At 49.3% G+C, this 14,663-nt stretch overlaps 7 protein-coding genes across 7 annotated transcripts; 5 read left to right on the top strand and 2 right to left on the bottom strand.

Moving 5' to 3' along the window:
• Window positions 1–50: 50 nt before the first annotated feature.
• N7525_005060 (uncharacterized protein) lies at window positions 51–251 on the top strand (the record flags this gene model as incomplete). The annotated part of the gene is made up of 1 exon (XM_061213265.1): window positions 51–251. The coding sequence occupies one exon, from the start codon at window positions 51–53 to the stop codon at window positions 249–251; it is 201 nt and encodes a 66-aa protein (XP_061070286.1).
• Window positions 252–988: 737 nt separating this feature from the next.
• N7525_005059 (phosphotransferase enzyme family protein) lies at window positions 989–2,708 on the top strand (the record flags this gene model as incomplete). Its single annotated transcript, XM_002565189.2, has 3 exons — window positions 989–1,031; window positions 1,100–1,744; window positions 1,801–2,708. 3 exons carry the CDS (start codon window positions 989–991, stop codon window positions 2,706–2,708), a joined length of 1,596 nt encoding a protein of 531 aa, XP_002565235.2.
• Window positions 2,709–3,284: 576 nt separating this feature from the next.
• On the bottom strand, window positions 3,285–4,234 carry N7525_005058 (putative HAD superfamily hydrolase; the record flags this gene model as incomplete). The annotated part of the gene is made up of 2 exons (XM_061213264.1): window positions 3,285–4,110; window positions 4,215–4,234. The coding sequence occupies 2 exons, from the start codon at window positions 4,232–4,234 to the stop codon at window positions 3,285–3,287; spliced, it is 846 nt and encodes a 281-aa protein (XP_061070285.1).
• Window positions 4,235–5,549: 1,315 nt separating this feature from the next.
• Window positions 5,550–5,862, top strand: N7525_005057 (uncharacterized protein; the record flags this gene model as incomplete). Its single annotated transcript, XM_061213263.1, has 2 exons — window positions 5,550–5,601; window positions 5,666–5,862. 2 exons carry the CDS (start codon window positions 5,550–5,552, stop codon window positions 5,860–5,862), a joined length of 249 nt encoding a protein of 82 aa, XP_061070284.1.
• A 371-nt stretch (window positions 5,863–6,233) lies between these two features.
• N7525_005056 (isocitrate lyase/PEP mutase family protein) lies at window positions 6,234–7,019 on the bottom strand (the record flags this gene model as incomplete). The annotated part of the gene is made up of 1 exon (XM_002565191.1): window positions 6,234–7,019. The coding sequence occupies one exon, from the start codon at window positions 7,017–7,019 to the stop codon at window positions 6,234–6,236; it is 786 nt and encodes a 261-aa protein (XP_002565237.1).
• Window positions 7,020–9,157: 2,138 nt separating this feature from the next.
• Window positions 9,158–11,284, top strand: N7525_005055 (uncharacterized protein; the record flags this gene model as incomplete). The annotated part of the gene is made up of 1 exon (XM_002565192.1): window positions 9,158–11,284. The coding sequence occupies one exon, from the start codon at window positions 9,158–9,160 to the stop codon at window positions 11,282–11,284; it is 2,127 nt and encodes a 708-aa protein (XP_002565238.1).
• A 661-nt stretch (window positions 11,285–11,945) lies between these two features.
• Window positions 11,946–14,353, top strand: N7525_005054 (RMD1 family protein; the record flags this gene model as incomplete). Its single annotated transcript, XM_061213262.1, has 4 exons — window positions 11,946–11,999; window positions 12,062–13,772; window positions 13,858–14,043; window positions 14,094–14,353. The coding sequence occupies 4 exons, from the start codon at window positions 11,946–11,948 to the stop codon at window positions 14,351–14,353; spliced, it is 2,211 nt and encodes a 736-aa protein (XP_061070283.1).
• Window positions 14,354–14,663: the final 310 nt, after the last annotated feature.

The following is a 14,663-nucleotide window of genomic DNA, read 5'->3' as shown; positions in this document are numbered from 1 at the left end:
CTTTGGATTGTATCATTCTACTACCTGCTGAATACTGATTTCAACAATCGATGGACGAAACCATCGCAGAGCCACGACGTCAGCTTGAAGAGGAGAGACGGGCGCGAGAAGAGGCAGAGCGCCTCCAGGGAGAGGCAGGACGACGACTTCAACCAAATACCCTGCTTCGCCTTCTTGATCGCTGCCATGAATCTCTGTCTCAAGCGATCCGTCCGAGTCGCGACGGATGTTACCCTCACGACTCAGGGTGACGCGACCGACCCAGTGAACCGACTTTACCCTAGGCGCATAGTCCCTTAGCCTAACTTCCCCTAGCTCCCAACAGCAAGTCTAGAGCAAACTTGATCGCACCGCTACATTTACCTCGCGCCCGCTATTCCCTTCCGATACTCAAATCGATTACGTCGCCACGAATATCTAGAACAGCCCAATCTATTTAGAGACGTCGCTTTGGAACTTTGAGCGAGATATTGTAGATAACTTCGTCGAAAAGGTTATTAATGCTTTACGAGACAATAGAGCTCTTCGCTATAAGTTTAGGATCCAAGGCCGAGTTACTTTCTACGAACGCGCGAACCAATCGGAAACTTTGTAGAGAACCATGGTGCTTTGCTCTACATGTCCAGAATAGATCCTAAGCTGCCTTAGCCGAATAAGTATTGATGCTGCTACTGCTAATTTTGGTCAAAATTTGTCGACTTGAAATGTTTTGGCCATGACCCTGGCACTAGTTCTAATACATTTCCGTCTTCCATCATTGGAGGCCGGAGCAAGGGCCAGTTTGTAAGCAACGGGTGTGGCTGCTGGGTTAAATTGAGCGTCGTGAACGACCAATGTCTCAACAATCCATCACTTGCAGGGTAATTATTGAGGCAGTCAGCACCTACTCAGCAGTATAACATCATCATAGGTTATTCAGGCTGTTTCCATGGCGCCTCTGAAAAGTATGAGAAGAGTCATAAGAGCGACACTACCCCGATTTCATCGCATGCTCCTTTCCCCGTCGAGAACCTCCAAACCTCTCCATCACAGTAAGCTCGTCAAGATAAATTTGCTTGATTTTTACTGAATTTGTCTCTCTAAGGTACAATCAACTCAGATCAACGTGGCGACACACTCTTTTCTTATACCTCTGGGCGCTGGCTATGGGACGAGGCAGCCCAGCTTCGTAAACGGTACCAGCCCTTCAATGTCGAGGAACTCAAACAAACAGCGGCCAGATCAGTTAATGCTGAATTCTGCGTCAAAATAGTCAAATTACCCGAAGGCTCATACAACAAAGCCTTTCTATTGACAATGGATAATGACGTCCAGGTCATTGCGAAAATCCCCAATCCTTACATCCCTCAGAAATCCGTTACCGCCAGTGAAGTTGCCACGCTTGACTTTCTTCGTAACGAGCTAGGTATACCTGTCCCGCGAGTCCTTGCTTGGAGCAGCAAGAAAGACCAGCCTGTGGGAGTCGAATACATCATCATGGAAAAAGCTGCTGGCAATGAATTGAGCAAAAGTTGGCCCACTATGGATATATCGGATAAGGTGGACATTGTGTCTCAGTTGGCCAATATTCAAGCCAAAATAGCCGCCGTCGATTTCGGTTGTTATGGAAGCTTGTTCTATAAAGGAGATGTTGAGGGTGGCATTGATGTCCCTGGAATAGCTGATCAGTTTTGCATCGGTCCGAGCTGTGATATACGATTTTGGGAGGAGGAGAGGAGATTCATGAACGCTTTTAGGGGCCCTTGTAAGCCAACACCGAATCATACTTTTGGGGTCCAACTAATAACCGAGCAAACTTAGGGTCGTCGTCTGGGGCATATGCGATAGAGATCGCCAGGCGAGAGAAAGAATGGATCACCCGGTTTGCAAATCCTCGTCATCCGGCAGACCCCCTGAGACAGTCAGATAGCCAAGAGTCTCCTGATTGTCACATTAAACTTCTCGACAAGTATCTGGGAGTTGTGCCTCATTTGATACCATCACATCCAGGTCAAAATCGGTCTGTGCTTTGGCACTCTGATTTACACTTTGGGAATATATTTGTAAAGGAAAATCAGATTGTCAGCATCATTGATTGGCAGGGCTGCTCAGGTCTTCCCGTTTTTCAGGCCTGCAGGATACCGAAATTCCTGAAAATTCATGGGCCCTTGCTTTTCGACCTTCCGTCAGCCACGGGCCTCACGCCAAAAGAAAAAGAGGAAAATTTACGGAGATACCAGCTTACACAACTTCAGAGGCTCTATATTTCCAAATTCTGCGAAATTGACAATGACGTCTTCTCTGCTCTGTCATTCCCTCAAGCTTTAACGCGGCAGCAGCTCATCCATTTTTCGGGGTACACATGGGATGACGATGGATTGTTTTTGTTTCGAGAGATGATGATTCGAACATGGCGCGAATGGATGGAATTAACTGGCCAGCCACAGTCCGCTTGTCCTGTGACATTCGGCGCGGATGAGCTTGCGTCTCATGTTGCCGAAGGGAAGAGCTGGGAAGATCGCAGGGAGCTCTTCGATACCCTTGGGGTCCCCATTGACGGCTGGGTACATCTTGAAGATTTCGAGGCAAAAGTGGAAACAATGCGTAATCTGGTGAGTTCGGTCATCGACGCTACGGATGACAAGGATGGCGCAAAAGACGCACTAAGGGCTTGGAAACTGTCGGAGTCCGGACCTGCCAGCCTATCGGGTAGTCTGATGGATATCTAGAGGGCGTTTCCTGAAGTGCATCCCTGTAGGATATCGATGACAGGACGGTGTATTAGGGCGCTAGGCCAGGAACGGCAAAACTAACCCAGAGGAAATTCACAGGTGCCAACATTACAATGCAAATATCCCCTATAAGATTGCCGAGCACCTAATACGCTCAGGCTATAACGAGGAGGTGGTGTAAGTGTTGCCACTTAACTAAGTCAGTGAACAGTTTTCTGTCTTCTCTTAGGTTTAGGATCAATGGTGCTCTGGAGAATTAGTCGGTTGATCCGAATGCGCATAAGAACGAGACCGCTCGCACTACTTCCCTCAAGGGAAATTTGCTGGCGACGATGGGCAAGATGCAGGAAGCATTTATTGCCTTTAAAGTTTCTTGTCGCTTGAGGAAGGATATCACCAAGGAGGATCGAGATTTGAAGAGCTTGACCACGAAGGACTTCGACGACATCGTTGCTTTTTGGGCCCGCTAATGAATCCTCCTCCTACTCCTCCTTTTCTTTTTCTTCTTGTTTTTATACGTGGGAACAGATTCCTGGCGTTCTATAAGCACCAAATTGAATTGGAACCGTTCCATTAATGTATTCGAAATGCCACATCGAGACCGTACTTCCCGTAATCAAAGTGTTCTAGACTAGGTATACTCTCAGCCCAGCCATCATCAATCTCTCCAAGTTGCCAGTCGTCTCCGACCTTGAATCTTCCCGACCTCCCAGCCAGGATATCCTTGTGCATCGGTTGGTACTCATACGCCACGTCTGGATGTGGAACCCAAACGACTCTCATCCCAGCGCGTCTTCCAGCCTCTACACCAGCGACGCTATCTTCGAAGACCAGACATTCACTAGGTAGGATAGGGCTTTCCCCAGGCTCAATCCCTGAGTTCAACGACTCCAACGCGAGCAAATAAATATCGGGCGCTGGCTTCCCTCGACCTTTTTTCACTCGTGGGTCATCACCTAGGACCCTTCTATCCGACCGGAAGAAGCTCAACAGTTGTTTCGATTCTAGTCCCGAAGTCTTCAACTCATAACTACGGGTCTTGGTGCTAGAAGCCAAAGCTAGCTGGATCTTATCCCCAGACGAAGCGTTCCGTGCACAGCTCAGATTTGACAGAATCTTCTCCGCCCCAGGTAGGGGCCTGCAATCTGGAAAGAGCAGTCGCATGCCTTCGCTTGATTCGCGGGCGAATTGCTCGCGAGAGATGGGCAACTTGGCCCAATTGTGGAATATGTCGCCGTTTGTTGAGTCCGCGACACCCATTAGCTGGGCTTGAATCGACCTAGTCAAAGGAGGCCTTCCGTACTTTTGTAACAATTGATTCGTGGATAGACTGATTATGTCTTCGGAGTTGATGAGAAGGCCGTCCATGTCGAAAATACAGGCACGCACTGCGGGGAAGCTGGTGTTTGTTAGCTTTGGGTTTTACAGAAGTCGTATGTTGGCATTCGACAATGCTTTCGCTAGATGTTGCATTTACATAGATGTCTATGTTGGGGGACTCACTCTGTTTTAGGGGGAGCCATGAGCACCGAGCGAAGGCAAACTTTGGTCCCGATTGGTGGCAGTGGGAGTGATATGAGGGATGGAGGTATGGGCTGGGGTTGGATCAGGATCGCAAAGCCTAACTCTCCTTCGCGCCAATCTCTAAAGGGTTTGGGGCGCAGCCCTGGAGGGGTTAAACACCTATGTATTATTTAGGTATCTTTTGTATGCCATTCCCATACAAAAGGTATATAGTCTCCGCGATGATACTTACATTAGCATGTGGATACGGACTAATATTTAAGGATCAGGAGGTGGTAATTCTAAGGCTTTGATAAAGTTTATTGCATGGTTGATATACTCTATGATAATTAAAGGGCCTAAACCAAGCGGACTCTTGTATTTGGTGCCCTAATGTAGAATGAAGGGCACCAGAATAGAACTATCGGCCTGGATGGACCCTATCGCTGCAGCACCGTTGTGAACCTTTTCTTTGAGGAACATTGCCGTTCCAGGCTTGGGTAGCCGGGAATGTAAGAGGTCTTTGGCGCCGTAACATATACAAGTCCAATGCACATTGGCCACCAGCTCTATTGGATTTTTATTCTTTCTTTTTTGTTTCAATTGCTGTTTTGAACATAAAACGGAATGCTGGGAATGGTTTACCTTTATCAAAATTCCCCGTTAGGTTATGAGTGGCTAACATGAATCTGCGTTTGATTGAGATCGGCAGGTGTATGGCATACAGTGAAGAATTCGTCGTTCGTACCATTTACTTATTCTCCATGTGAAACTATTTTTAGGCTTCGTATCATCTACCACATGCTGGCTTGTGACTTGAGATTTCTTGTCTATTCATGGTCTGAGACAAGAAATAGAATGACCAATTCCAAGCTGTGATTCTACCGGCCGGCAATTGGAACCAGCAATATCGTAGTTTATCACATCGCTATACGCACTGACAGACGCCAATAAAGCAGAGTTTCGAGTGGTGAATTATGTCTCACGTAAAAGCCAATGGAATTCGAGTTGATCCAGTCGCTCGTGTTCGCCCTCGTATTCATATGACGTCGGGAGAACATCGACCGCGGTGAAGATGGAAAGTCTGGGGTAGTGGCGAATAACCTGAGCTTGAGACATCATTATCAAACGCTGTCAATGGATTCGTATCAGGTCATCTGGTCCGGGAGTTCCAAGGGTTGTTCGAAAGTTGATGCTTTAGGCATTCACATGTCTTAGTGCGGTGTATATATAGACACCGATGGAGGTGCTTCATTCCATATCTCTGAGATATTTGGATCAATCGATCACGATTTATCCTCACGTAACCAAGAGCTAGATATCGATATCACGAAGATGCTTCTCTATAAGGCTCTTGCTCTTGTCCTCGCCCACCTCACCCTGAGCCGTAAGTATTTAACCAACACCTACATCAAACCCAGTCGTATTAACTACATCTCCCTCCCAAACAGAAGCAGCAGCTTGTCCAGCAGGAGGATGTGGCAGTGCTGATGCCTGTGTCCTCACCGAAACATGCACAACAGCAACCTTTGTCTCGCCCTCGACAACGACTATCACAACCTGTGTCCCAACACCCACCTGCGCGGGGGTCTACTGTAAGAACCGGGAGATCACATCTAAGCACAACATTGAAAGTACCGCTCTCTAACTAATGGTAGCATCCTGTGAATTCGGCAACCCGAACAGCCGATGCTGCTCGGGCTACTGCGCTGCGAACAAGTGTCGATCGACGGATGATGATTGGCCACTTTGTAGCGAGGATAATGGTCCCTGCGTTGTCGATGAACACTGCTGTTATGGAAATACCTGCGTAAATGGGATCTGTAGCCGGACTTGATACGGGATCGTTATATATCAGAATGCCTAGGCGAGTGTAGTCGGAATTATTGATAATCAATTAATCAATGACTTTAGTTTTTACACTAAAGGCCAGACAATTTATTTTGGGCTGCAGGACATTTGCCATGAAAACGTAATGTAGACATAGATTTGCCTAGACAAGCATAGCCACATACGTCCTCACATCGCCAACACTTGCTCAGCCCTCTCAGTAAATGCCTTCATAGCAGCCCGCCACAACTCCGGCCCAACACTAATCCTCGCAACGCCCAACTCCCGAATCTCCTTCACCCCCAGAAAGCCCTCTCTCAAAGTCATTTTCACGTTAACCATGCCACCTAAGGCATCAACCAACTTCCTCACCTCCGCACTGGAAACACCCCTCCCACTAGGCCCACCCCAAACAAAAACCGTAGTAGCACCAGCATTCAAAAACGCCCTCCCACGCTCGATAGCCTGCTCAACAGTCCCATTCTCCGTCAGCAATACATCAGTCCTAGCATTAACCACAAAATCAGGAACCCCCGCCTCCCTAGCCGCCTGAACAGCAACCCCTACCCGCGCCGCTGCCTCATCCACCGACCACAGCACACCAGTCGCGTCCATATCTTCGAGATTACACCCCACAGCGCCTAGCGCGATGACCTGTCTAATGGTATCTGCTAGTTCCGAGACATCGCCGTGACCATCTTGCACATCGACGGTTAATGGTTTGGTCGGGTTCGTGGCGCGAACGGAGGCGGCGATTGCGGCTATCGCGGTGAGGTTTTGGGCTTTCGTCAGCGCGTTATCGTCCACGCCGATCGTTGCAGCGATCGCGTAGGACGCTGTTGCGATGGCCGGTGCTGTTGGTAATGCGGCGATTATCGAGGCTGTTGCGGCGTCGTAGACATTTGTTAGGATTAGGGGGTTGCCGGGTTGGTGGAGGGCGCGGAAGTGTTTGGCGATGTCGTTTTGGGATGGCATTTTGGATTATTTTTGGATGATTGGGATATTGGATATTAGAGATTTGGGGATTTTATTCTAGATACATAGACGGAGTACTTGGTGTTATCTACTTTGAACATGGGGACTGTTTGAGTCATTGAATACGAGGTACTCCGTAGAGAATGAGGATTTTCGGAACCGACGGTTCTGCACGGATCTACGCAGATCGGAGGAGCAAGGCAGACAATGGGGACTATTTCCCCTTGTCTCAGACTAGACAGCTGGAGAATAAGCTGAATGGCGCAAGGGAGTTCCCCTCTCCGGATGAATTCCCTCCACTTGCTCAAGTTGAGGAGACCATGCAGGTCATTACGCTGCTCTACAGCTGCTTATGGATTCTCCATGTAACTCGATCTCATTCAGGTTTGCCACTGTGTGTATATGTATTCGATTTTGGATGGGGATCGACGTGAATTGACCGGTCCAACACCCAATAACTATGGGGCGAAACTGCAAAGGAACAGAAAGAGTAAAATAATAAAAAAGAAATACCAAAAAAAAGAAGGGTGTAATACAACATACACCCCGGAGCCTGATGGCTTGCTCTCCATTGCTCCATTGGGATGCATAAATGGACCTTCCATGCAGCTGTGAAACCGAAGATCCAATAAGCCAAAGGAACTGCCCAGGTGCTTCAGGTGGAATTTATCCTTTACCCTGGAGATATCATAGGGACAATGCACAGAGACATCCTATTTGAACTTCTTTTACTCCATACAATCGAACTACCATTCCTCCCAAATGGTCCAAAACAATAAAGGCTACATATGTAATCAAAATAGGAGCCCGATGACATGTGGCACGAGGAATTGGCCCCGTTCCCTAGCCTATCGAAAGGAGTAAGAGTCCGTAGTAAGTCCACTAGTCCGATGTAGGGCGAAACATTGAACGGTAACACACCTGGGACCTTTCGGGTTGGATATCCGTGCCTGGGTGCATATGAACGAGGGGCAAAGCTGTGGCATTCCTCATGAGTACCCGGGTGATTGTCATTGGGGGAGAGAGGGAGAGAGAGAGACTGGAATGTTGGGTTTATTTCGTTTCAGATGTTCTTTTTATAAACCCTTTATAAAACCTTTATTAGACCAAGACATAGGACATAGGACATAGGACATAGGTACTATGTACTTCTTGTACTCCTATCCGTACGGAGTTCTTCCACTTCAAATACAATTTAATATACATTTAATATAGATCAAAGTCAAACAAAAACCCGACCGCACCCGCTTCGGTAAACTGGACACTCGGGAAGCCCCGTTGCTGATGGAGACTCTTTTTTTCTTTTCTCCTCACGGTAATTTGGTATTGGTATTGGTATTGTATTTGTAATCTGAGCCTAGATTCTGCGGTTCGAAGGTTCCAATGTTGTGTGTACATGGGGGGTGTACGGCATTACAATATCTTAATTATCTTTCGGGGAAGCAAAAAACAAGAAAACAAGGAAGGGGAAAAAAAGAAAGAAAAAGAAAAGTGACTTGAAGGGAAGTAACTTTACAAATAGCACTTGGGATAGGACAAAGGCCCTGAGACCAGAATGACTTTCCGATACGGGGACGATACTCCAAGTCCACTTCAGGGACGAGAGAAAGTCTATACATATATGGGGAGAGATGAATAGGAGACAATAGAACAATAGATCATTTACCATTATACATTTCGTAGAATTTCTATTCAATTATCTGTTCAATATTTTATTATAAGAAATACCAGAATTATAAAGAACATTGGATGTATCTATGTTCTATGTACATTATAACAATACAATGAAATTACTATAATTAATTAATTAATAAAAAAAAGGAAAAACCCCCATCGGGAATCCCCTGTAATTTTACAAGGAATCGCCGTCAGCTCTCCCCACTCTACGGCTTCGCCTTGCTCTCTTTCTGCTTCTCTTTCTGCTCCTCTTCTCTCTTCTCTGTACCATTTGCATCTTACATTCTGCATTGCTTCCTCTGTATCCCTTATTTCTAACGATCTTATGGCGTATGGTTTTACCTCACTCCCTCGTGCAGTTGGCCGCCTGACCTGCAGCCCTCACGCTGCCATCCGACCCTGCTCACATCCTCGAATCCCTCGCTCTTCCTCCCGACCTTGACCTCTCCTCAACTCCCATAATGTCGACCGGACTGAATATTCCTCAGACCGGGCTGTCTCTCCACCTCGGAGATCAGTCCGGTGATCCTTCCGTTAAGCCAAATCAGATCATGCGGTTGAATTTGGTGCAGAGCACCCTCGATGATCTGATTCAGAGCCTACGGAAGGATCAACCGGCTCGAGTCCGGCTGGGAAAACACCCTTCACTTCACTATGGGGGAAAGTCTCAAACGTTCCATGCCTACCCCGAAACCCACCGATCTGAGATCTACCATAGCTCATCCGATAAAGAGTCACTGTATTTCACAGGGGTTTTAAGCCATAGTCTCGAGGTTGAAAAGGCTAAAAATGCTACCGCCGCCACCGATCAGGCGCTGGCAGAGTTGGAGGAGAAATTAAATGCTCACGAGAGAGGGAAGGAGTCGAAGAAGACTCACCTAATCTCACATCCAGATGAGCTGAAGGCTCTCCGAGGCAGCAAGTCAGGCTACAAAGGTCCCACCACCAAAGTCGAACTTGAGAAAGATCGTTTCCTCAAAACTGCTGCCAATCGTTCTCTCACTGCAAGTCCGATCTTGGGTGCCCCCAAGTCTCCCTCTCTCGCAATGACTCCAACCTCTGCTCCAATGATGGAGAACAAAGACCGTGCGAGGCTCGAAGCCCTCAAGGTTCCCTTCATTCACCTTCTCGCCGTTCGCGCCGTATCGGCCAAGTTCCTTGCCCGCCAAACCCGCTCCACCATCGAAGACTGCACCGCCCTCGGCGAGAAATTCGGCGTTTTGAACCGAATCAACCCCGAGAAATATGATCTCAAGGACAAAGTCTACAAGGATCTTGATTTGTTTGGCTTCAATTACACGGAGGAGGACCGAAAGGAAGCCATTGAGAATTCTATCTCTGCCTTTGATCGCATGCGCATCTCTCGATCCGACAAACTTTGGCAAACACTTCTTCCCAAGTCTGAACGGGGCAAGGGAAAGTGCCTGTCGCGTTTGAACCTTCGCACTGGCCCGCCCCAGAAACCTGCCCCACTCGCCAAATCCAACGGAGAGGACTCGGGCAAGGACAATGAGACCGACCGCGCCACAAAGGGTTCCAAGACTACTTCGACCGCGCAAAAGGCTCGCGACAAGGACCCGACCAAGCGACCCACCAAAACCAAGAATACCAACAGCACCCTCACCGGACGGGTTACGAAGAAGACTGGTGGGAAGGCACCGGTCAAAGTGGACAGCAAGATCAAGTCTGCGGAATTCGTCCACAGTTCGGACGATGATGACGATACCGACATGCCTGATATCCCCCCTGCTGCCCCCACTCCTACTCCCGCGCCTGCAGCCAAGCCGCAACCGAAGGAACACAAGCGGACTCCATCCAATTCGAATCCCCCAGCACCGAAAATCAAGGCACCGGCCAAGCCTCGCACCACTGAGACAGTTCCTGCTCCTGCTCCCAAGGCCAAACCTGAGGCATCGAAGCCTAAGCTTGAACCATCCAAACCGGTCAGCAAGGTCACGTCTTCCAAGCGTCCTCCCTCTCGACCCTCTACTTCACCGCAGAAGCCGTCTCCACTCGGCTCCTCACCTCCTGCCAATGTTTCCGATGCTACCAGTAGCAACCGCAGCCGGGCTGACAGCCAGAACCAATCCTCTGGTTCATCCTCGTCTTCGCCTCTCATCTCCCAGCTAGCCAAACCCGCCAAGGTGCGGCGTGCAGCCCCTGCTGCTACCAAATCTGGCAAAAGTACTCCCCAGCCCAACGGTATTACGAAGGCCACCCCGGCTACCACCAACTCATTGAAGCGCAAGGCCGAGCCCGATTCATTATCCGTTCCCCAGGCAGGACGTCCTAGTGCAAACTTGGAAGCCAAGCGGCGTCGAGCGGTCAGCTCCTCTAGCGGTGGCAGCACCGGCAGCGCGTCTCCACCAATGAGCTACGAGATTCTGAGACAGCAGCTGCGGGAGAAGTCTCAGAAATTCAAGAACTTTTACACCAAATACCGCAACTTGCATGACTCCCTTGCAGCACTTCCCAACCCGCCCCAGGTGGACCTTGACAAGCTGCAAAAGCAGCACATTCATCTGCAACGCATGAAGAAGGAAATCTGGGAGGAAGATCGGCAGCTTCGCGATGGCCTTCATTCTTAATTTAATCTCGTTATTCTCTTTTATCACATCTGCATGGTGACCGTGTCGAGTGCCGAATCAACCAACAGCGCGGCGTTTGCATGTATATCGGTCATATTATCCTTACCATAGCAATTCATATCCTTATGATTCAATTTTCTTGGTTCGTAGAGTAGCACTTGCTTTCGGATAGTCAGGCCACCAATCAACACAAACAAATAAGTCGAGAATCACATTGACTTCTGGAATCAATGAAATGAATCTCACAAGTCAATGAAATATCAATAAAAACTCAGTCTCATTTCATTTCATAGTCAGTAAACAATGGAACCGGTTTCCGGTCGATCTTCACTTTTACCCCAGATCAACTAAAACGCCATCGGACAGCTGCTAGTCCCAATAAGGTATGGTGGCCCTGTCTTGTAGGGCGGTGTAACACGTGGCAATGTCACGGGATTGGCGATTCAATATACACGTGACTGTAACAGTAGACGTCATTTGGTCGCTCAATAAACTATTCCGAGTTAGGCTTAGCGTCGAGGCCATTCGAACTTGCTGGTTCGGAGCATCATATATAGCGATCGATACACCCACGGCCAGTTATTTCTTCTATGTTGCAAAGTGCCAGCAGATAAACACTAAAAGGGAGATACTCAAGCGCCAATTTTAGGCTCCTTTGACAATGACTCCCCCGGCCCGAGGACGGGGGACTAACCAGCGCAGCCCAACTGTCTTGGTGGGATCGACTATCAAATCACCATGCGAATCAATATGAACTGACGCATATCTTCAACACAGGTTACAGATTCCCGAGACCAGCAACAGCCCCAAACGCCCCGACGCCGCCGCTCGCCCGCAACTCGATTCATCACCGTCGACAATGTCCTCCAATATGCCTCCGACGTTCCTTCAATGCAGCAGCGCGGGCCACCAGCAACCTCACGGTCACGCCGTCTTGCCTCTGCAGCTGGAGGCTTAATAACCAGCTCGGGCAGCAGCAGTTCAAGCGCAGTGGCAGGGTCCGGCGGAACGATGGGCCGACTCGCCGCGCAACCGCGGCTCCCGCCTCGAACGACAAAAGTCAGTGAGAAGCTGGTTCTTCTTCCTGATACGGGAGAGCTGGAGGAGGGTTCACCCGTAGAAGACGAAGAAGATGAATCCGAGGGTGCGGACCTCGTGGACGAGGAGCTTGTCGCGCGTCTGGCCAAGGAGAAGAATGTCGACCCGGAAAGAATCAGACACCAATTGCTTGTGTCGAAGCGACTTGGGGGTGATTTCGGCATCGATAATGATCTTGCCCCTATGCTGGCCGAGGAAGAAATCTTGAAGAAACGTCGTGTTGCGCCTGAGCGCGCGAAGAGTTATGCTGAGCGGTTGCCGAAGGCGCGGCGGACGGAGAAGCTTGCGCGTGTTACGGCGTACTGTACGGCTCAGGCGTATAAGATGGGATCTCTCGCTGCTTTTGTTAAGGAGCAGCATGGTGGGCGGACGAAGCTTTATGATGATTGTCTTTACACGGCATATCATCTTCCTCTTTTGCCTGGCCATGAGGGGTATCGTCTGCGGAGTAGCCCTGTGTTGAAATATCCCGGTGGGAAGTCGCTGTTGGACGAGGAGATTGAACGAAATGAACTTCGTGACTATCATGATGAATACATGCTGGAGACAGAGGAGCATTCAGTTGGTGGACACAATCGTCCAGAGGACGAGCACCATTATGAAGCATCGCCGCGACAGCATGAGGGCCATGATCACCGGGAAGAAAATCGCGAGGAATTCCTTAGTCGCATCGCTGAGGAAGTTCATGGCCACCTCCCCAATGACCACGACCATGAGCATGCTGCCAGCTCTGGTGAAAGTGTCGATGGGCTGCAGCGTATCCCACCACTCCCGCAACCAGACAGCAATGCAGGAACTCGGCAATCTTCGCCTGAACCTGCACTCCGTCGCCGAAGGCACAGCACAGACGACAGCCACGCTTTGATTCGAGACCGTTCCCCTCTACCGGCCCCTGCGCCTTCGTCTTCAACACCGCAAGCCCCGGCTCGGACGTTATACAATGTTGCTGAGATGTTCGTTTTCAGTTACGGTGTCGTTGTCTTCTGGAACTTCACCGAGCGGCAGGAGAAAGACCTGCTGGCAGATCTGGCCTTTGCGACGTCGTCTGCGACTGGTATCCCTATTCCGCTGGCAACGATGCCCCTTGACGAGGAAGACTTTGAGACAGAGGAGTTCCACTTCGAGTATTCGACCGAGATCTCGCGTCCCCGAGTCTACAACGATATGATCACTCTTCGCAGTGGCGACCACATGATCAAGCTCGCTATTAGCCATGCTATCTCACAGAGCACTAAACTGTGTTTCTTTGAGGAAGTCATGGCCCGGCAGATGGCGGACGCTAAGGACGTCCCCAGACGTCTTGCGGTTACAGGCCAATTGGGAATGAAGCGCGAAGAGGTCTTCCGGATATTGGGTCGGTTGTTTAAGAGTCGTGTTGAGGTCAACCTTTGTGAGTTCCCAACCCACCCTACAGGCCATCTTGCATGCTATACTACCGAGGAGAGACGTTGTTCCATACTAACATTTCCCACCAGCATCTAATATGCTCGATGTCCCCAACTTCTTCTGGGAGAGCGAACCAACCCTTTACCCACTCTACATCGCCGTGCGCGAGTATTTGGAGATCAAACCACGAATTCAGGTTCTCAACGAGAGATGTCGCGTATTCCTCGATCTTGCAGAGATATTGTCCGACTCGATCGCCGACAACCGCACCTCCCGTATGTTTGGCCTTCTCGCTCCCCTAGCCTCCCAGCTAACCCCATTCTAGACCAAACCTGGATCATCATTGTCCTCATCATCATTTCAATCATCGTTACAATCTCCGAGGTCTTCCTCCGCTTCGCCCTTCTCCATGCAAGCCAGGGTCCCGCTGGTACACCTGCTAGTATCTTGGCCCGTGTCATGGGCCGATCCGTTACCCCTTCTCCGTCGGAGTGGTACTCTGCCGCCAATGCGCCGCCAGGCTGCATCTGTCCCTCACTCGGCCCTGCGGGTGCTGGTTTGGATATGGGCGGAAGCGAATGGTGAGATTCTAATTCATTTTATTAAAAGCTGGATATTATGGCGTAATCGGTGTTAGGGGAGGGGTCGCTGGACAAATTACTTTCAGGTTGCATATCGCCTCGAAAATGACAGATTCTTAATACATTGACTTTCTAAAATTGATTCTCTACCTGCCACTTCGCATACTACGCTTTGGATTGAGCAAGGCGTGTCGTCTGTCTATGCAGCAATAGGAATTTTATATGGCCACTATCGCAATATCTTCCCTCATCTTTCCCCATTCGCTTTCAGAACATTTCCGGACGTGCGAGATACTCGACACTCTCAACCATGT

The sequence above is a fragment of the Penicillium rubens genome, assembly GCF_028828025.1.
Source record: "Penicillium rubens strain IBT 27055 chromosome Unknown utg000002l_segment0_segment0, whole genome shotgun sequence".
NCBI classification, from domain to species: Eukaryota; Fungi; Ascomycota; class Eurotiomycetes; order Eurotiales; family Aspergillaceae; genus Penicillium; species Penicillium rubens.
The sequence above is the reverse complement of the archived record's forward strand: the minus strand, read 5'-3'. Positions and strand labels throughout refer to the sequence as shown.